General features: G+C 36.9%; 2 protein-coding genes across 6 annotated transcripts in view; one reads left to right on the forward strand and one right to left on the reverse strand.

The window, feature by feature from the left end:
• LOC106878206 (uncharacterized protein KIAA0825) overlaps positions 1–17,054 on the reverse strand; it is a 189,652-nt gene extending 172,598 nt beyond the window's left edge. The window contains exon 1 of one of the 5 annotated variants that reach the window (XM_052970496.2): positions 15,660–17,054. The gene's annotated coding sequence lies outside the window, so the exon portion shown is untranslated. Of the gene's footprint in view, positions 1–15,655 lie in introns of all 5 variants that reach the window. The other 4 variants (XM_052970494.2, XM_089357286.1, XM_089357287.1 and 1 more) reach the window with 4 other exon arrangements.
• A 3,803-nt stretch (positions 17,055–20,857) lies between these two features.
• On the forward strand, positions 20,858–21,875 carry LOC128248709 (homer protein homolog 2-like). The gene is given in 4 exon segments (XM_089356908.1): positions 20,858–21,480; positions 21,482–21,532; positions 21,535–21,627; positions 21,630–21,875. Coding segments are annotated over 4 exon segments (882 nt in total). The 5' UTR covers positions 20,858–20,919; the 3' UTR covers positions 21,807–21,875.
• Positions 21,876–22,690: the final 815 nt, after the last annotated feature.

Here is a 22,690-nt window from a genome sequence, read left to right on the forward strand (position 1 = left end):
AAAAAAAAACTATGGCCACGCTGGGGCACTACCTCGAAGAATTTTAGTCGAACAAATCAACCCCCCAGTACTTATTACTATTTTAAAGCCTGATACTTATTTTATCGGACTGTTTTGCCAAACCGCTACGTTATGGGGGCGTGAACAAACTAAAGCCGTTTGTCAGGTGGTAGTGGGCAGGACAAACAGAGACATACATGCACACGCACACACGTATGTACAGAGGTTGGACCAAATAATGGAAACACCTTGCATCATAATTTTGAAATATCTATAAAACCATCAAAAGCTTGTTTATTTTTATGTTTTTTTTATTTATTATTAGTGTTGCTTAATATGTTTTGCTAAAATTGCTGTTTCTTTTCAGATATTATCAGGAAAAGGTAATTAAAATTCATTAAAATGACAGATCTATCGGACTTTCAAAGAGGTCAAATTGTTAGTGTTCGCATGGCAGGCGCTAGCATAATGAAAACAGTCGAAATGTTTGGTGTATCAAGAAGTACTATCTCGAAAGTAATGACAGCTTTTGAGAAAGAGGGAAAAATCTCCTTGTCGAAACAAAACTCTGGAAGAAGACCAAAACTTTCAGACAGGGACCGTCGAATTCTTACGTGAATTGTTAGAAAGGATCACAAAAGTACAGCTCCCAAAATTACTGCAGAGCTTAATTACCACATCGAGAACCCAGTTTACACAAAAACTGTTTGCCGGGAGCTGCATAGAGCTGGATTTCACGGGAAGGCTGCAATCAGAAAATCACTACTTTCAAAAACAAACGTTGCAAAACGTTTAGAGTGGAGTAAATACCTACAGAATTGGTCCCTAGAGCAGTGGAAGAATGTTATTTTCCCGGACGAGTCATCCATTACCTTATTTCCGACCACTGGCCGAGTATACATGTGGAGACAGCCAAAAGAAGCATTTGACTCAGACTGCCTTCTTCCAACTGTTAAACATGGAGGAGGATCTTTAATGATCGGGGGGGGGGGCTATATCTCGGAAATCCGCCAGCCCAATGGTTTCCCTTCATGGCAGAATTAATAGTCAAGACTATTTACGCATTTTAACTGATCAAATTCATCCTATGGTTGTGGAACTGTTTCGGAAGGAAACGCAATCTTCCAGGACGATAATGCACCAATTCACACAGCTAAAGTTGATACTGAATGGTACGAGGAACATTCTAGTGAAGTTGAACATCTTATCTGGCCACAGCAGTCTCCAGATCGCAATATTATTGAACATTTATGGTACATTTTAGAAAAACAAATAAGGAGTCGATATCCTCCACTATCATTACTACAAGAACTGGAGACTGTTTTAGCTGAAGAATGGACAAAAATTGCTTTGGAAACAATTCTAACTTTGTACGAGTCCATACCTCGTCCATTCAAGCTGTAATTACTGCCAAAGGCGATCCTACTCCATATTAAAATAAATTTGTTTGAAATTTTAAGGTGTCTCTATTATTTTGCGCGCGCGCGCACGCACGCACGCACGCACGCACACACACACACACACACACGCACACACGCACACACGCACACACGCACACACACACACACACACACACACACACACACACACACACACACACACACACACACACACACACACACACACACACACACACACACACACACACACACACACACACACACACACACACACACACACACACATTCATATGGAAAAAAGACAAAGTAGAAAATGCTAAAATACTTTTATAAAAAACATTTCAGTACCTGTTTCGATCCATGAGATCTTTTCAACGGTAAATATGGATAACAAATTTTGGAAAAATTAAATTTTGGCAAATTCAAATGAAAAGTCTTTTTGAAAACCTATTTGTATAGTATTCAAATACCAGGGGCATTTTTCTTGTTTCTGTTTCACTTGTTAACTCTTGTGGGTTCGAGGTCGTTGTCACAGTTATGTTCCCAACGTTGTCCTTTAATTACATACATCATGTTTCTTGATCTTTTAGTTACAGAACCATCTTCCCAGCCTTCTTTACCAATTTTGTAAATTTTAAAATGAACTTTATCTCCTACTTCGAAATGATTTGTTGCGTTTTCTATATTTCCTTTAAATATATCTTTTCTTGGCAATAATTTATCGAAGACCGATTTTATTTTTCGCCCGAACATCAACTCTGCCGGAAACTTTCCTGAACTGATATTCGGACTGGGCATTACTCTATATACCCGCAAGAATTTCGTTAGTGATTCGTCATTTCCTACGGCATTCCTTGCTTTTATCTAGCGCACACTTGAAAATATCATCGAATCTTTTTACCTGCCCGTTTGACCTTGGGAGGAAGGGCGGGGTAAATATATGCTTTATCGCATGCATTTTGCAGAAACTTTCGAATTTATGACCTGTAAATTGTGTTTCATTATCTGATACGAACTTGTCTGGAATACCACATCGGGCAAAGAATTCATACAGGAACTTTATTGTTGTCTTTGCGGTTGGTTTATTGAACCTGCATATCTCTAGCCACTTTGTACCGCTATCAACAACGATTAGATAATATGTGCCCGTTCACCGGTCCAGCGTAGTCGATATGTATTCTGGACCACGGACTATCTGTTTCAGGCCACTGTTGGTATTTTACCGGTGGTGCTTTGGTTGTATAGCGCACATGATTATACACAATTTTCAATGTCCCAGTCCATTGTCGGCCAATATACATAGCTCCTCATTAAGGCTTTCATTCTCGACATTTCCGCTGCAATACTTGTTTCTGTAGTGCAGTTGGTACTACTACTCTTTGCACGTACATTAAAACATCGTCGCATAATGGAAAATGATTCGAATTTGTATTTTTATTTTGCTTATTTTCAACATCTCGTTCATTCTCGTAATGTAATTATCCTCTGCGGATTTCATTTTCATATCCTGCACCATCACTGACAATTCGTGAATCACATTATACACAAAGTTTTTAATTACTTTTTTCTTCAATTCAGCTACTGAGTTCATTTCACTAGTGGGGTAGCCATTTAATTTTTTACAGTACCGGCTTATTGGGAGATCCCAGAAATCAAATAATTTTAACCAGTCCGTACCAAACAGATTGTTTGCGATCTTTAAGACGAATAAATTCGCTTCGCAAATTTTTCCTTGAACTGTGACATCATTCCACATTTTGCCTACAAAGTGTAGTTTGTCACTCGTCACGCCACTTGCAGTTTTCGCTTATTTTCTTAACATAGGTCTCCCTATTTTCTTCCACGTGTCGGTGTTTATGATTGAAATGTCACTACCAGTATCCAGTTGTAATTCAATATTTGCTTTTACGTGTACATATTTCCTTATTTGGGAGCCGATTTTACTTTCTGCTGAGAGCACTTTAGAATTTTTACTTTTGACCTTTGTAATTTTGTTCTGCAGTGCGAACTCTTGTATCCAAAATTTTGACCACTGTAACATTTTTGGCTTATAAAAGGACAATCTTTTCTGAAATGTAGGTCTTAACATCCGTAACATGGATTAGGACCTAACAATCGCCTTTGGTTATACTGTCTCGGTCGACGTATCTGTATTTTTGCTAAATCTTTTTCTTGAAATTTTGTAACGTCGTGTTTCAGGTTCACCATCCTTCGACACTCTTCTACAACAGTCTGTAGGGTTAAATCTTGGTTCGCTTGTTAGTTTTGAAATAATTTTTGCCCGTATTTCTTTATCTTCATTTGTTGTAATTTCTTGTACGAAAATGTGGCACTTAAACATCTCAGAAGTAGGTTCTTAAAGTTTAAAACTTTCACACATTCTGTTGACTGTTCCTGCATACGTAATAAAGTCATCATCCTCTTTTTTTAGTTAAATTCCAACACTCCACTCGAATGTTAAATAGAGAAGTTTTATCACCGAACATGTTAGACAGTAATTTGATTGATTTCTGAAAACAAATTTCACTAGACTTGTTGGGCAATATGAAATTACAGTATCGTTCATGCTCAGACGGAGCTAAATTGCGTGATAATAGCCTTACTATTATTACGTGCAATCTTCCTTAAATGTCTTGCAATTTTCATTAAAAAGTCTCCACGTACCTTCTGTAGTATGCTGCAAAAGTCATACCCCTCTGGGTTATAACTGAATACTGTTATGGAGTTCGATACGCCGTCTGGTGAAAACGAACTTACCACATTTTCGAACTTCTTTGTGTATAGCTCCAATAATTGTTGTTGTTGCTGTAGTTGTTGCTGTACTAGTTGCTTCTGCAACTCCTGTTGTTGTTCTTGTTGTTGCTCTAGTTGTTGCTGTACTAGTTGCTTCTGCAACTCCTGTTGCTGTTCTTGTTGTTGCTTTTGCAACTGTATTATAGAAGCTAATAGGTCTTCCATCATTTAACAAGTTGTATCACGAACAAATTGTTAAATAACCTAAGTGAGCTTCGAAACCTGCGTCGCCAGATGTTCTATCTTCCGTCTCCGTGGTACCGTCAGATATTGTGACATGTTTAGATACACTGTACCAGTTTTGTAACAGTAAACAAGATAATGATACAGCCATAATAACAACGTAACGATCCAACAAACTCTTCACGAACCAACAATCAATATTCCAAACAAATTAACCAACCGATACCTTCCGATTTCACTGCGAACTCAAATCGGACTAACACACTCCGACCGCTACTATTTATAATCGTTCGATCCAGTCTATCTCTCGCAAGGGGGCATCGTAACTCTCATCACAACATATGTAAACATCAATATGCAGTTATATATACTATCATGTATATCGCTCTCTTTTAAGTCACACTAATCAAACATTTCCATGTCTTTTGTATGTTACACCATGTTTTGTCGGAAAAATGTTGTGGTCAACATTTTGTCTGATGAGATGTTTTTGTTGGTAACAAGTGAGTTCATTCATGGAAAGATACATAAGACCACATGTGTCCCTGACCAAGTTTACCTCATTAACTTCACAAATTGTGCATTTTTGTGAAGCTCGTTTAAATTAGCATGAAAATGCGCGCTTTTTTCAAAAACATCCGTGCCAATCTCTACTCTTTTTTCCCACTGGTAGGATCAAAAACATTTCTTTCTAGTTAACTTCTTTTATTTCAGATGTTTTCAAGAAGGACTTATTACATTCATTTAAACACAGCCTTGGTTCTGCTGAAAATACTTTCCATATACCAGCTCACTTTATGACATCTGGGGACCCTGTGATCGTTCGTGTTACGTGTCCGATCCAACGTAAATAGTGCTTGGGTACCATTACTTGAGTCTTAATACTTTAGCTCCTCTCAAAATCTTTCTCTGGAGTCGATAAGAACCGGCTAACATTCGGAATATGTCTTAATCATCTGTAGTAGGTAAATGACAGATTCGTGACCAAGAATCAAAACCCGAGTCTTCACACTCGTTTACTTTTGTCTCGCGTATAGCAATGGTTGCAGGCGAGATCTCTCTACGGCGCTGGCTTCTTTGTGCGTCGCTACAGTTCTGTGATTGTGCACTTAAAATCCATTTGCTTAACCTATCAGAAATTCGCTGTTATCTTGGACCAAATAGGGATTAACCTAGATCAACCGAATTTACTTTTCAATTACGGTGACCGAACTTAGCTTTGAGCTTGATATGCACTGACGATCCCATAAAAAAAATTTTTTGTCAGAGCTAGAAAGCATTTTACCGTCTTGTATACATGCTAACAAGCTTCTTCCACGCGAGCCTCGAGCTCTTTACCTTCTTCATTACCCGTGCTTATCGGCAGACTGCTATAAAGAAACCGGACAAGAGGTACTTACGGTGCCAACGGACTGTTATTCACAATACAAATGTTTGCATTTTTACCCAACTCGCGCAGTTAGGTATTTAAGTAACAATTGAATAAGATTTTCAATAAATTATTGACTATCTTTCATCACTTCATACAATACACGCAGTAATTATTTAGTTACATATCTCTGATGAAAGATCTCAGCAACCTTTACACAACAATCATAAAAAAACAGGGTGTCATAGAATTAACTATTTATTTCAATGAAATCGGCAAAAAATTTTTAAACTGACAGAATTTTATGTTTATTACTTAATCATGCTACCAAAACAAATAGATTTATAAACCCTACGTCAAAAATTTATTGAGAATTTTCAATATGTGCTCCATCTGTATCTCTTCAAATTTCAAATCTATCCTTAGTATTGCGAAACACATTTTGAAGCATTTCAGGAGTTAGCTCTTTCACTGCTAATTGAATGCGTTCTTTAAATTCAGCTAAACTATTGTTCCATCCTGGAATTGAAGTAGAGAAAATAATTGCAGCCAAATGTTTTAAAAAAAAGCTGTCGTGGGAAGATAAGCGGGAATCAAATGGAATGAAAATAAAATTATTAAAAAAATATATAAAATTATTTAAAAAAAAATAAAATTATAAACAAAATCAGAAATTTATACACTTTTAATACATATTAAACATGTTTGACTTGAATAAAAGTGAGTTTTTTTAAAAATTGACCGATTTCACTGAAACAGATAGTTAATTCTGGGACACCCTGTATTTATCCATCACAAAAAAGAAAGGATGGGAAAATAAAAGACATCGGTACACAGGTATAAAAGAGAAACTTTTGTCAGCCTTGAGATGCCATGTTAAGACCAGACAACCCGAGACTCCTCAAGAGTTTTGAAAAATCAATTGTTCTCTAAAACGTTGGAGATATTCACCATTTAAGAAGCAAGAAAGGCTGTACTGTCCATGCTAGTAATTCTCAACGAGGGCATATGCCCCACCGGTGGACCTGGGAAAATTGTGGGGAGGAGTGAGGAATTATGAAAAACTTCTCTCCTCCACCCCAGCAAACTTGCTGCACCTATACTCAGCCTAGCCAAACCAGTCTCTCCAGTGAAGCATACTGTGTGACGACTTTATTAAAAGTATAGCGCTATTCTAATGCCCAAGTTTAGATATTTCTTTAAGGAAAGTAGATAATTATGAAATATTGATTTCAAATTTTGGTACAAGGCCAGCAATATCGGAGGAGAGGTAAGTCGATTAAGGTACTTCGTTTATCGCCCTCGAAAGGATGAAAGGCAAATTCAACACCGGCGGCATTTGAACTCAGAACATTAAGTCAGAAGAAATGCTGCTAAGCATTTCTTTTTCCGGCGCAGTAAGGACTCTGCCAGCTCACCGCCTTATAGTTACGAAATATTAGAAATAATGTTGTTTTTTCCAAAGACCGGTGGAGCATACATTTTTCTGAAAAGTTATAGTAGGACCTGAGGAAAAAATACTGATCCAAGCGGACAATCCACTCTATTATTTTTAGTTGTGTTCCTTCATTTAAGATTTATGGTTGGAATGTAATAACGATCTCGCACAAATGAAAAATACTGACCCTAAAATAGGGAAATATAACCCGTAATAATTTTTGCGTATCTTCAGTAATATGTGCATCAAGGTTTCAGTCATCTGCATTAAGGAAATCGCGACAAAAGAACTGAAAGATTTTCGCGCTGGCAGTAAATCTCCGCAATTTCAAGACATAACCGAAAGATCGGTATCCCACGTATCTTAGAAGTGCAACCTTTTGGGTCAGGTGCAAGAGTGACTATGTTGTAAAGAAGCTTGCGTTCTAATCATGAGTTCTTGAGTTCAGTCCCACTGTGCGGCACATTGAGCAAGTGTTTTCTATTATAGCCCCGGGTGGGCCAAAGCCTTGTGAGTGAATTTGTTAGCGGAAACTGAAAGAAGAATGTCATATGTGTGTGCGTGTGTATGTCTTTATGCTTATGTTATGTATGTCACCCACCACCACTTGACAACAGGTGTTGGTTTGTTTACGCCCCCGTTAACTAGCGGTTCAACAAAAGAAACCGATAGAATATGTACCTGGCTTTTAAGAATACTAAATTCGTCGATTTGTTCGATTAAACCTTTCAAAGCGATGGCCTAGCATGGCCGCAATCCAGTGAGTGAAACAAGTAGAAGTATGTGTGATGGTGGGTGGTCTATTAAGAAGTTCGTTTTCTAACCGTGCAGTTTCGAGTTCGGGTTCAGTCCCACTGTACGGCGTCTTCGATAAGTGTCTTCTACTACAGTCCTGGGTTGACCAGTAGCTTGCAAGCGAATGTAGTACGCAGAAATAGTGTTGAAATACGCTGTAAGTACATATGTGCGTATTTTTATGTTTGTTTTTGCCAGCCAGTGTTGGTTTGTTTACGTCCCAGCGAAATTAGTAGTTAGGCCAATAAAATAAGTACCAGACATACAGAATATATATCGGTTTCAAATTTTGGCTCAAAACCAGGAAGTTCGGCAGAAAGGGTAAGCAGATTACATCGTCCCCAGTGCTCAGCTAGAATTTATTTTATGGACCCTGAAACGATTATAGGCAAAGTGGACCTCGGTGGAATTTGAACTCAGAACGTGAAGATGAACGAAATGTCGCTAAGCATTTCGCTCGGCGAGTTAACGATTGTGCCAGCTCACTGCCTTACTTAAAGAATAAATATTGGGATCAATTTATTCGACTAAGCCCTCTAAGGTGGTGCATTGGATAGTGTGTATATACAGGCTGCGTAAGATATTTGAGGACATACTTTTTGGGGGTCATTACTGCATTTTTTGCTAACTCTGTATAATCTTTGTTTCAGAAAATAATGGCAGACCCTCACCTTACTCAAGAAATGAAGAGGCATGATGTTATTGTGGTTACAAAGGCTGAGCATAGCGATTTAGAAATATCTCGATCATTAAAAGTTGCCAGATTTTTCGTCTACAAAGTTTGTAAGGAGCTAGAGACTGAAGATGGAAACATATCACCAGTATCAAAGCATAAAAAGCATTCTAAACGTTCTGAAATCATCAGAACAACTGAATTTATCCAGCAAGTTCAACACACCATTGATTACAATCCACGAAAGTCCATGAGGTCAATTGCAAAAGATCTCCATGTGTCAGAAGGAACAGTCAGAAATGTTGTCCATGAAGACATCTGATATATGATGAAGCAAGGTCAATTTGTCAGAAAAAGCAAAAGAAAATCATTACATCAAATCTAAAAGGCTCTTACACAAACTGAAAAATCCATCAGAAGATTTGATTTGGTTTTTCTCAAACGAGAAAAACTTCGACCAAGATCAAGAAGTTAACGGAAGACATGTCAGATGGTTATACGCAGACTCTTCTGAAGTTCCAAGTGTTATTCATACAAAATTCCCTGCAACTGTCATGGTTTTAGGGATTGTGAGCAATGAAAGACATGCTATGCCCCCTTACTTATTTCCACAAGGCCTATATTGAGGTCCTGGAAATAATTGTTAAGCGCTGAATAGACAGTGTATGCAATGGAAGGCCATATGTGTTTTAGTAAGACTCTGCTCTATCATGCATGGCTCTAGTAACACAGGAATGGATGGCCGAAAATTTCCATGATCACACAACCCCTAACCCACTAACATTTGGCCTCTTAATTCCCCAGATTTCAATCCACTGGACTATTACATGTTGAGAGAGAGAGATCAATGAACACGCCCATAACACCATAGATTCTTAGAAAGCTGCCATAATCGGAGTAATGTCCAAAATGAACCAGGATCACTTGATTCGAGCATGTAGATAATTTAGATCTCATATAGAAGCAGTTGTTGGAGCTGAAGGTGGTTTTATTGAATAACATGATAGAAAATAAGGTTTATTTTTACCCGCATAGCATTTTTTGATAAATAAAGTTATTATCTGTTATTATATATCTGTTTTTTTTATAAACATAAATCTCTCCTCAAATATCTTACGCAGTATGTAAATGTTTATTATTTCAGAAGTTGAAAGTCTTTTCTGAGTTTTGCCTTTAGCTGGACTGTTCACGACAGACCAACAAAAGGCAAAACTCAAGTGTTTATTAAATGATATATTTTGATATAATAAACGTGTGTGTGTGTGTGTGTGTGTGTGTGTGTGTGTGTGTGTGTGTGTGTGTGTGTGTGTGTGTGTGTGTGTGTGTGTGTGTTGTAAATATAGTATTCTTTTATTTTTTTTACTTGTTTCACTCATTTGACTGCGGACATGCTAGAGCCCCGCATTAAAGGGTTTTAGTCAAAGAAATCGACCCCAGTACTTATTCTTTATAAACCTAGTACTTACTGTATCGGTTCTTTTGCCGAACCGCTAAGTTACGGAGACGTAAGCACACCAGCATCGGTTGTCAAGCGATGGTGGGGCGACAAAGACGAACACACACACACACACACACACACACACACACACACACACACACACACACACACACACATATATATATATATATATATATACATATATATTTATACATATATATATATATATATATATATATATATATATATATATATATATATATATATATATATATATATATATATATATATATACGACGGGGTTCTTTCAGTTTCTGTCTACTAAATCCACTCACAAAGCTTTGGTAGGCTCGAGGGTATTGTGGAAGACAGCTAACCCAAGCTGCCACGCAGTAGACTGAATCCGGAATTAGTGATTGTAAAGGAAACTTCTTACCACAGTAATACTGACAATAAACTATATAGTGCTCACTGCAAATCCAATTAAAGAAAGTTCTTGCAAAATAAGCATATATTGAGATATTCAGAAAGACACGTTAACACTTCACAGTCAAAGAATATTTGGATATTCAAAGAAAATTATATTAAAAATTATAGACTTGGATGGTTCTATAAGAAACTATAAGTATGTACGTGCGTTCTATCTCGGAGGTTTCGTTCTTATTTCAGTTTCGGTCAATATATTGTTGTACATTACCCTGGCTCCTATTAGTTGCTGTTGTTGTTTAGACTTCATGAGTTCTGAGTAAGCAGATTTATGATAAAACATGATCGCTCTCAAAGTATAACGTACCAGTTTCACTTTCACAAAAATAATTCTGATTTTCTCCAGGAAAGTTCCCATTGGTAATTTACTTTTAACTTTTGCTGCACCCCAACACGCATGCACCGACCTTCAGCTTTCAGTTTATCGGGGAGCTTCGGTCAGCTTCTCTTTACCGACCACTACTTGTTATTTTTGCTTGTGATTGCTACTAGAAGTTATTAATCATACATGGGTGGATTCTTCCTGGAACTGATGAGATCCAAAGATCAAGAGGAAGATCACAAGCAGCACGCCTTCCAGTGGTTATATAAACCGATCCTTAACGCTGCAAGGCTTTTTTTATTTCCTGCTTGCGTTTAGTAGTTTTAAGATGAGAGTCTGTCTGCGCAATCCGATCCTATTCTTTAGACTTGGCGGTCTGACCACCACAGCAGCTCAGCGGACTAAGATGGCTCAAGCCTTGTGCCTGTAGTAGCAAAGATTATTATTCATACTGTGTTAGGGCACCTGCTGAGTTTTGAAACATCACTCTCAGATTTTCCTTACTCAGGACCACGACCTAACGTATCATCTTTTATATGTTTTGCCTTTAGAAATATTAACACCTCCGGTATATGGCTCAACCAATTAGCACTGGTTGATTTGTGATGGTTAATACGACGAACTTCAAAGGAAGTGTGCTAGTTTTCCCGCCAGACAGCTTGGTCGAAGGTTCTGGAAAATTTGGCTTACTGATATAAAAAAATTGGCGAATTCATCTTCAGTTTGGAGCCACTCAACGTTTCATAAGGAACTATGTCTCTCTGTTTTGTGAATTGGTCTCTCGCTCTCTTTCACCTTTTCTTACTCAACATGCTTTTGTCTTGTTCAATAAAAGTGTCAACCTTGAATTTTAGTGTCGAATCACACTCATTGACTATATGCAGTAGCTTTGACTTTTCTACTTATTTTGTCTTCAGTAACTAATAATATTCTTTAGCATGTTGTATTACTAAAGATACCTGGTTGTTATGTTCATTGTTTCATGAACGTTAATCTATTAAATAATTTATATGTACACATGTAAATATTAACAATGCAGATTAATAAAAAAAGATGGAAACTCAAATAAATATTAGGGTAGTCATTCGAGATAAGATTTTTGTAGATTACTGAGTACAAAATGACAGTTGTTATCATGTATGTGTTTGGTGGGAGTGCACATATATCTAGATAGATAGATAGATAGATAGATAGATAGATAGATAGATAGAGAGAGAGAGAGAGAGAGAGAGAGAGAGAGAGAGGGAGAGAGAGAGAGAGAGAGAGAGAGAAAGAGAGAGAGGTACAAACGAGTATATATACATTTACACACACAGATACACACACATGCACTCAAACACACTCACGCTTATCTATGTATGTAAATAAAATAACTCTGCGTATATACATCTGTATATCAAAAGATAGATAGATAGATAGATAGATAGATAGATAGATAGATAGATAGATAGACAGACAGACAGACAGACAGACAGACAGACATATATATATCTGAGTGTATATGTGTGTGTGAATGTGTGTGTGTATGTGTCTGTGTTTGTGTGTACGTGCATGTCTATATATCCACGCACATACTCACATAGAAATTTGTCTATTAGTGTGCACGCACGCGTATTTAAGTGCAGAGAGATACAAAACACAAGAGCCTAATTGTGTGTGTGTGTGTTTATATATATATATATATATGCACACACGCGCGCGCACACACACTCTTAGAAATGTGCATAGGTGTGTGTGTATATATATGTGTTACATGTGTTAGGAATTCGATGCAACATTTGGCAAGAGACCAGCAATGAACATTAGTGGCATGAGGTGATATAATCCTCTTTCTAATGCTGCTATTAGTCAGATCAAGAATTTCAAAGCATGCTTGATTTGAATAAAAACGGTCGGCTGCACTAGCACAGATCAATATGTCCAAATGTAAATATATTTTCATAAGACTCACACACATACCGAAATGTTCATACATGTGTATACTTGAAAGTGTACACACACACACACACGCACACACACACATATATTTATGTTATGTGTGTATGTGTGTATAATGTGTGTTTGTGTACTCGCGCGCGTATGCGCTTGTGTGTGCGCGCGTGCGTATGCTCATGTGCGCGATCGTGTGCACGCTCGTGCGCGCGCTCGTGTACGCGCACCTGTAGGCTCGCGCATGTGTGCTCACGTGCGCACGCGTTTCTGTGCGCGCGTGTGTGTTCAGGCGTGTGTATATGTGTGTGTGAGTGCGTGTGTGCACTCGTGTGTGCACTCATCCTTCCTTAGTAAAAATATGTTCCCATGATGCTTATCTCGTGAAATGTGATAATAATCAGTAAACATATACAATTCTAAGCATGTGCCTCAGACAATGTGTATGGGTGTGTTTGACGAAAGATGTATTATGTAAGAGATAGATAGAGAGGTAAGTAGATAGAGGGAGGGAGGGAGGGAGGGAGGGAGGGAAAGAGGAAGGGAAAGAGAATGTGCGTATGTGTGTGTGTGTGTGTGTGTGCGTGCGTGAGTAGGTTTATTTACGCATTCGGTTTATTTATATAGTATACTCAGCAATAAAAATGTTTGCGTATATGTATTTTTGGTACACGCACATGCATGCGCATACACATATGTGTGTGTTTGTGCATGCATATGTATGTAATGTATGTATTTGCATGCATGCATATATATATATATATATATATATATATATATATATATATATACATACACACGCATATACATGCATAATGCAAGCGTATATACTACGTGTGCTTGTATGTATATGTATGTATGTATATATATATATATATATATAGATAGATAGATAGATAGATAGATAGATAGATAGGCGCAAAAAATAAAAGTCAGATAGATGCAAGAAATTAACATTTTGCAGAAAGGGAGAAAGATTACAGTATTTATATGTGTGTCTGTGTTTGTGTACCTATATGTGTGTGTGTGTGTGTGTGTGTGTGTGTATGCCTTACCAACGTACGAAACTGTCGGACTTTGACTCACTGTTACTTTTGCTAAATATTCATAAAAAATATATACATATACAAGCGCAGAAATGGCTGTGTGGTAAGAAGTTTGCTTCCCAACCACATGGCACCGTGTTCAGTCCCACTGTGTGGCACCTTGGGCAAGTGTCTTCTACTATAGCCTCGGATCGACCAAAGCCTTGTGAGTGGATTTGGTAGATGGAAACTGAAAGAAGTCCGTCGTATAGATATGCGTGTGTGTGTGTGTGTGTGTGTGTGTGTGTGTGTGTGTATCAGTGTTTGTCCCTCCTCCCACCATCACTTAACAAATGATGCTGGTGTGTTTATGTTACCGTAGCCTAGCGCTTCGGCAAAAGAGACCTATAGAATAAGTACTAGGAATATAACCTGGAGTTGATTTGTTCAACTAAAGCCGGTGCTCCAGCATGGCCGCAGTCAAATGACTGCAACAAGTAAAAGAATAAAATAATAATATATGTGTGTGTGTATGTTTGTATTCGTATATGTATGTGTGCATATATATATATATATATATATATATATATATACATGCATGCATGCATACATACATACATACATACATACATACATACATACATGCATGCATGCATGCATACATACATGCACACACACGCACACAGCAATAAATGCAAGTACACGTGTGCATGCATACGACTGACCAGATAGATATTGTTTTCATTTTGTTCGTCACATGGAAAATTTTAGGTAGATAGACAGACAGATAGACAGACAGACGGACGGACGGACGGACAGACAGACAGACAGACAGACAGACAGACAGACAGACAGACAGACAGACAGACAGATAGATAGATAGATAGATAGATAGATAGATAGATAGATAGATAGATAGATAGATAAACAGACAGACATATATATATATATATATATATATATATATATATATATATATATATATATGTATGTATGTATGTATATATATATATATATATTTATTTACTACTAGGTCGACGGATGGTATTGGACATTACATAATCAACATTATAACAACGTTAACAACAAAAACAACACCAACAGCAACAATAACAATAACAATAACAATAACAACAACAAGCGCAACAACAAGAAAAACAACAATAATAATTATAGGAATAATTACAATAATAGCAACGGTACCCAAATTCTCTTCCATACTAATCTCTACTACGGCAACATTACAACATATGTATAAAAACTAAATCGAAGCAACGAAGTAAAAACACGCAAAAACGCCATCACATGACTTTTAGACATTCAGGAATATGTAACAGCGTTTGGGTGTTGTTTTGCTTTGTAATCTTTGTTGTTGTTGTGGTTGTTGTTGTTGTTGTTGCTGTTGTTGTTGCTTTTGTTGTTGTTTTTTTTTTTAGCAGCATGACCCAGACAATTCTTATGCCATGTCAATTTCTATACATTCCAGTGACAATATATATATATATATAATAATAATAATAATAATAATAATAATAATAATAATGATGATGATGATGATGATGATGATGATGATGATGATGATGATGCAAAAACAAAAATACATGCATTCTACTATACTATATCGTTCGTTCCACCCTACCCAAAACAAAAACAAAAAATAAAAAACATATACATTCAGCCGCCGCCATAAGATTTGTAGCGCAAGAAAATTTTCAAAATAAATATATCAATAAATAAATAAATAAATAAATAAATTAAATAAATAAATGAATATTTAGTGATGGTCATCTTTGAAAGTACTCACTTACTTTACTCCTAAATGGGTGCAGAAACCGCAGGGGAAATTGATCTTCTGTTCAGCTGTTGTTGCTATTATTATTATTATTATTATTATTATTATTGTTGTTGTTGTTGTTGTTGTTGTTGTTGTTGTTGTTGTTGTTATTATTATTATTATTATTGCATGGAGGTCAGTGGTGAAAGAAATCCAAGCGGTCGCCGTTATAGTCAGCTGTTTACAAATGATGCGGCGTTGAGAAGAAGAGTCTCGATCGAGGATTTCTTCTGTTGAATGTAGAAACAGATTGATTTGTACGGATGTTTTAACTTGACTTGCTGCATGGCTGCAGTAAACTCTACAATATGCAGTAACTGGCGAAGTTACAGGTTGCTGGATGGAGAATGATGCGAGCAATACAAGTTCGAGTCCTTGCTCAGATACTATCGCCTGGAATAATCATTTTTTTTAACTTTCACTTCCTTCAAGTCATTAGGCTACGGTCATGCTGGGGCACTGCCTTGAAGGATTTAGTCGAACAAATCGACTTCTACACCTACTTCTTTTTTACTTTGCTTAAGCCTGTTGTTTTATCGGAACTCTTTTCTCGAACTGCTAGGTTATGGAGACATAAACAACCTACTACCGATTCCCAAGTGGTGGCGGGGAACAAACACAATCAGAGAGGTACACACACACACAAACATACACAAACACACACACACACACACACATGTATCTTGTTATCTATTTATATTTCTACACACGCACACACACACACACACACACACACACACACGCACACACACATACATATACCTTGCTATCTATCTGTATTTCTACACACGCACACACACATACACACACACACACACACACACACACACACACACACACTTCTTGTTCAGTTTCTGTCTACGAAATCCACTCACCAGCTTTTGGTCGGCTCGGGGCTATAGTAGAAAAGACTTGCTCAAGGTACCGTAGAGTGAGACTGAACCCAAGACCAAATGATTGGAGTGCAAGCCTCACAACCACACAGCCACACCTGCGCCTATTATTAATATTTCTTCATTACTAAAGCTAGGCATTTTGATTTTTTTTTCTTCTGCCATATTCTCTATAAAAGCATACTAAATTTTTTTCTTTCTTTCTCTCTTTTATTCATATATTTTCACTTTTGCGATCTTTACTAGGCTGCATTTAAATCTTTTAAAGTTGATAGACTAATTTTTGCTGCAGTGTGAAGAATAAATATTTTGTGATAAAGAATAAATAAACGTTTTTATCGATAGATTTACGCTAGAAATATTACAAAAAGAAATATTTTAGAGTGCGGTGGCTTAGTATAACAGATACATAACTAAACTGAAAACAATCTCCAATGATTACACACAAACACACGCACACACACACACACACACACACACACGCTTAAACATAGATGTTTAAGCGTGTGTGTTTGTGTGTGATTGTGTGTACCTGTGTGTCTGTGTGTGTCTGTGTGTCTGTGTGTCTGTGTCTGTGTAGGTTTGGTAGAACAAGCAGGATAAATAAAACTCAAGTATAAATTATTTTGTCTTCTCTTATAGGTAGATGTTACAATGAGACTTGAAGACGAGAGTTTCGAGTATGGCGTTCATCAAACTTTATCATTTGATATTTATATATATATATATATATATATATATATATATATATATATAGAGAGAGAGAGAGAGAGAGAGAGAGAGAGAGAGAGAGAGAGAGAGAGAGACAGACAGACAGACAGACAGACAGACAGACAGACAGAGACAGACAGATAGACAGATGTACGAACAACAAGCAAGTGTATTAGTTTGACGCTCGGGGAAATGAAAAAGTCTTTTACGTTTCGAGCCTACGTTCTTCAGTAGAAAGGAATAATAGAATATATATATATATATATATATATATATATATATATATATATATATATATATATATATATATATATATATATATATATATACCATTCGCCATGATAGATCGCTAGCCAATACGCATTCTTTATTTTCTCACCCTGTTTCTTTCTGTATACCTTTCTGTGGAAGAGCGTAGGCTCGAAACGTTAAAGACTTTTTCACTTCCCGAGCGTTAAACTAATACATCTGTTTGTTGTCTTTTGTTTTTTGGGGGTTTTTTTGTGATTTCTCCCTTGATTATATATATATATATATATATATATATATATATATATACATTATATATAATATATATATATAATATATATATATATACATATATATATATATATATATATATATATATATATATATATATATATATATATATATATATATATACATTATATATAATATATATATATAATATATATATACATACATTATATATAATATATATATATAATATATATATATATATATATATATATACATACATGCATGCACGCACACACATACATACATACATACATACATACATGTATGTTGGTAAGAAAACTGACCCTCTCTAGTAATTCTTCCTGTTCTTTATTGTGGGCAACTATTATTTTCTAAGCAGAAGCATTGCGTCATTATTGAATTCTTAACGAAAGAGGGGTGCAGGCGTCTGACATCCATAAAAAAGCAACAAGTTGCTGATGAGCTTGATGCCGTTGACACATGAGCAATGTGCACAGAACATAAAGTTTTGAAGAAGGGAAAACCAGCAGCAGTCAAGACAAGCCACACCATGGGAGACTCAACTGCGCGCATTGACACGAATCGTCAACGGCTGGATGAACTTATTTGCACAGACAGATGAGTCATAATCCATTAGCTTGTTACAGAACTGGACCGTGGTTTACAATGCATTACAGATGAAGGCGAAAATCTTTGGAAATTGGAAAATATATGCAAAGTGAGTATCACAGTAATTGATCCATGGCTTGAAGGAGACAGAGGCGGAAGTCTGCTCTGATCTGCTGAAAGCGTTTGAAACCAATGAAGACACATATTGAGAGGCTTTTTTTTTTGTCTATACATACATATATACATACATATACATACATATATATTCATATACATACATGAATATATATATGTATGTATGAGTGTGTATGTGTGTACATACGTATAGATAGATAAATAGCGACATACATACATATATACATACATACATACATACATACATATATACATACATACATGCATGCATACATACATACATACATACATACATACATACATACATACATACATACATATGGAGAGATGGAGTGCGTGAGTGCGTGTATGGGAGTACATAGACCGGTGTGATTCATGTCAGATTTGACCATGACAACCTCCTTCTCAAGCGATACATTGTTGAGAGGGAGAATAATAAAAGTGTTTTTGTGAGGTTCCACTGTTTTTGGATCAATCCAAAGCTTTCGATAGGATCGACCATCATCAGTACTTAACAGAAGTCCCTCAATGCCTGTTTTCTTCTGAGACTGGATTGTTTCAATGTCCAGTGTCACCAAGTCGCTAGTCAGACTTAATGGCTAGCAATCGAATCCGTTACAAATCAGTCACTCGGTCTTTCAATAGTACAACTTCTCTCCCTCTCTCTCTTATTTTTATTTTTACTTGCTTCAGTCAATGCGACTATCCTGGGTTACCGCCTTGGCAATTTTTTTAGTCGAATGAATCCACCCTAATACTTTTCGTTTTTTAAAGCCTGGTACTTATTCTATCTTTTGCCGAACTGCTAATTACGGAGACGTTAACACACCAACACCGGTTATCAAGCAGTAAAGGGAGAACATGTACAAACAGGTAGATAGATAGATAGATAGATAGATAGAAAGATACATACATACATACATACATACATACATGCATACATACATACATACATACATACATATATGCATGCATGCATACATATATGCATGCATGCATGCATACATACATACATACATACATACATGCATACATACATACACACACACACATATACGACGGGCTTCTTTCAGTTTCCGTCTACCAAATCCACTCACAAGGCTTTGATCAGTCCTAGGCCATAATAGAATACACTTGCACAAGGTGTCACGCGGTGGGACTGAACTCAGAACTATGTGGTGGAGAATCGAGTTTCTTAGCACCCAGTCACATCATTACTTCTGTACGCTTTAGCTGTTGATCTATTGCTGTAGAAATCAGAAGTTAAAGAAGGACCTCTTGCTTGACTGGGACAACGTCACTGTCATGATGTCGAAAACTGCAGAACTCAATGGTTTAATGAAAAAATTGCAAACGGAGGACAACACTTGTATTACGGTACGCTCGTTTACATCTATCACGTGATGTCATGACAAAGACGCGCTAACGCACGCACTCTCACACATACACACACACACACACACACACACACATACACACACACAAACAAGTACACACACACACGTATATATGTATGTATGTATGTATGTATGAATATACATATGTGTGTGTATGTATGTGTGTGTGTGTGTGTGTCTGCATCTGTGTCTGTGTCTATGTATGTTTGTATGTATGTATATGAGGGGCATCTTTCAATTTTTGTCGGCCTGGGACTATAATAGAAGACACTTGCCTAAGGTACTTCACTGTGGTACTCAACAGAGGTGTACCTAACAGGGGAGCAAGGAGAGCGACCACCCCGCCCCCACACAGCATATTTTTCAAAATTGGAGCCTTTTCAACAATTTCAACTTTTTAATTCACTTGTACGATACAAGTCGTATCGCTTTGTTTTTATTTTTTTTAATTTCATTTATTTATTGTTAAGGAAGAACTTTCTGAAGTCATTACTTTATTTGACCAACCTCCCCGCGTTCTTAAATTGTCTTTTCGATCTCCTGCGATGTATTGGTGACCGCTGACATCTGATGAACCAAAACAAATCCTGACTTCATAACCTCTTGACATTAGACGATCCCGTGGAGTTTCCTCTTATTCATATCACACCTATTTCAGTAGTTGTAAATTTCATACACAATGACATTGTATACTATAACAAATGAAATATTTCGTGTAGTATAAGGGAAATGAGTTTAAAACTGTTGGGTGTGTGCTACGGCGCCTTCTTTTTTATATGCTTCCCCCCACTAACTTTAGAACCTGGTTGCGCCTCTTGTACTGAACCCAAAACCATGTGGTTGTGAAGCAAACTTTTAAGCACTTCGTCCGCCGCTCTAATATTTTTTTTACATTCGTGCCGGTTCTTCTCTCTTTCCATCTCTATTTTTTTATCGACCCCTATTAACTCTGTATTTTGAGAGAAAATAACAAAAACGAAACATAATAATGAATTCGGGGGAACAGCCACTGTTCAGCTGTAGGGCCCATGTTTTTCACATGGGAGATCAGGAGAGTAAAAAGCACTGGATTCAAATTAGTAAAACGGCTGCAGTAGTTCACTTTTATTATGACAATGCTCGTGCCACGTACCGAATTATAAGTGTCGAAGACTCAAAAGCTTTTGTGAACAGCACAGTTACGACAAGCATGGTTTTTACAAAGACTTCTCAGAAATTTTGCCAGTGGTCAGATGTTAGTGCCAATATTGTGTATGGACTTGGTTTCAGCGGAAAAAAAGAACTCAATCAGTTCCATGATTATTTTGAGGAGGTGAAATTACTTACAAGAAAACATTCAAAATTTAAGCAAGAAATAAATGGTGCTATGGACAATGATACTGTGAAAAAAAAAACAGGTACCACACCAGTCAACCCACTATGTCACACAAGGACATCAAGTCTTTCCTCTTTACCAATCAGTACAAGTAATCTACAAGACCAGCGACGGGGATCTCTCTTCAGTTCTGCTACTAGTCTTCCTGGAAATGTCACCGAAGCATATTTTTTAATATGAAAATGATAGGTTAAAGTTGGCATTAGCCCAAAGTTCAACAAACACCAAAAAAAATGGGAAATTGAACTGCAGACATTGAAAGCCAACAACCAAAAATTGACAACAGCCCTTCAAGAGAGCACAGCAAATGCTGAAGAATGGAAAAAAAACAACTAGCAGCTTACAAAGAGGAAAATGCCCGACTCAAAAAACGGGTTCAAGAATTAGAATCTTTACCAATGTCTTCAGAACAATGTAATAATTTAGTAAAAGCAGAACTGTCACAAGTAACTTCCCGTTTAAACCAGGTGCAATTAGATTCCTCAAACAAGATGCAGTAAATTGAACATCTTCATCGACGTATTAAAGAATTATCAAATACAGAAGCTGAAAATGCTATTCTCCAGGCTAAAATAAACTAGAACGTTTACTCTTTTACTTGTTTCAGTCATTTGACTGTGGCCATGCTGGAGCACCGCCTTTAGTCGAGCAAATCGACCCCAGGACTTACTCTTTGTAAGCGTAGTACTTATTCTATCGGTCTCTTTTTGCCGAACCGCTAAGTTACGGGGACATAAACACACCAACATCGGTTGTCAAGCGATGTTGGGGGGACAAACACAGACACACAACACACACACACACACACACACACACACACACACACACACACATATATATATATATATATATATATATATATATATATATATATATATATATATATATATATATATACGACGGGCTTCTTTCAGTTTCCGTCTACCAAATCTCACTCACCAGGCTTAGGTCGGCCGGAAGCTATAGTAGAAGACACTTGCCCAAGGTGCCACGCAGTGGGACTGAACCCGGAACCATGTGGTTCATAAGCAATCTACTTACCACACAGTCACTCCTACGTTTGCAAAATATATATTATTTGGCTTTTCTAATTTATATATGGGTAACTAATATCCATGCGATAGCGCAAGTAACGTGTATGTATGTATGTTTGCATGTACGTATGTATGTATGCATTTTAAGATCCACAAAGAGCAGAACTTATCTGCAGCTCTTGGTGGTCCAAATCGGAGGTGCAAACTATTTGAGTGTCTTTTCAGAATATTGTCTGGTTTAAAAAGCCACATCAGATGCCATGATGGTTCTAAGGTGTAGGTACAGGAGGTGATCAAACTCTGCATAAGGAGTGGACAACCACCACCATGTATGCATGTAGGTAGGTAGG

This window comes from Octopus bimaculoides, chromosome 9 (assembly GCF_046866305.1).
Source record: "Octopus bimaculoides isolate indiv1 chromosome 9, ASM4686630v1, whole genome shotgun sequence".
Classification (NCBI taxonomy): domain Eukaryota; kingdom Metazoa; phylum Mollusca; class Cephalopoda; order Octopoda; family Octopodidae; genus Octopus; species Octopus bimaculoides.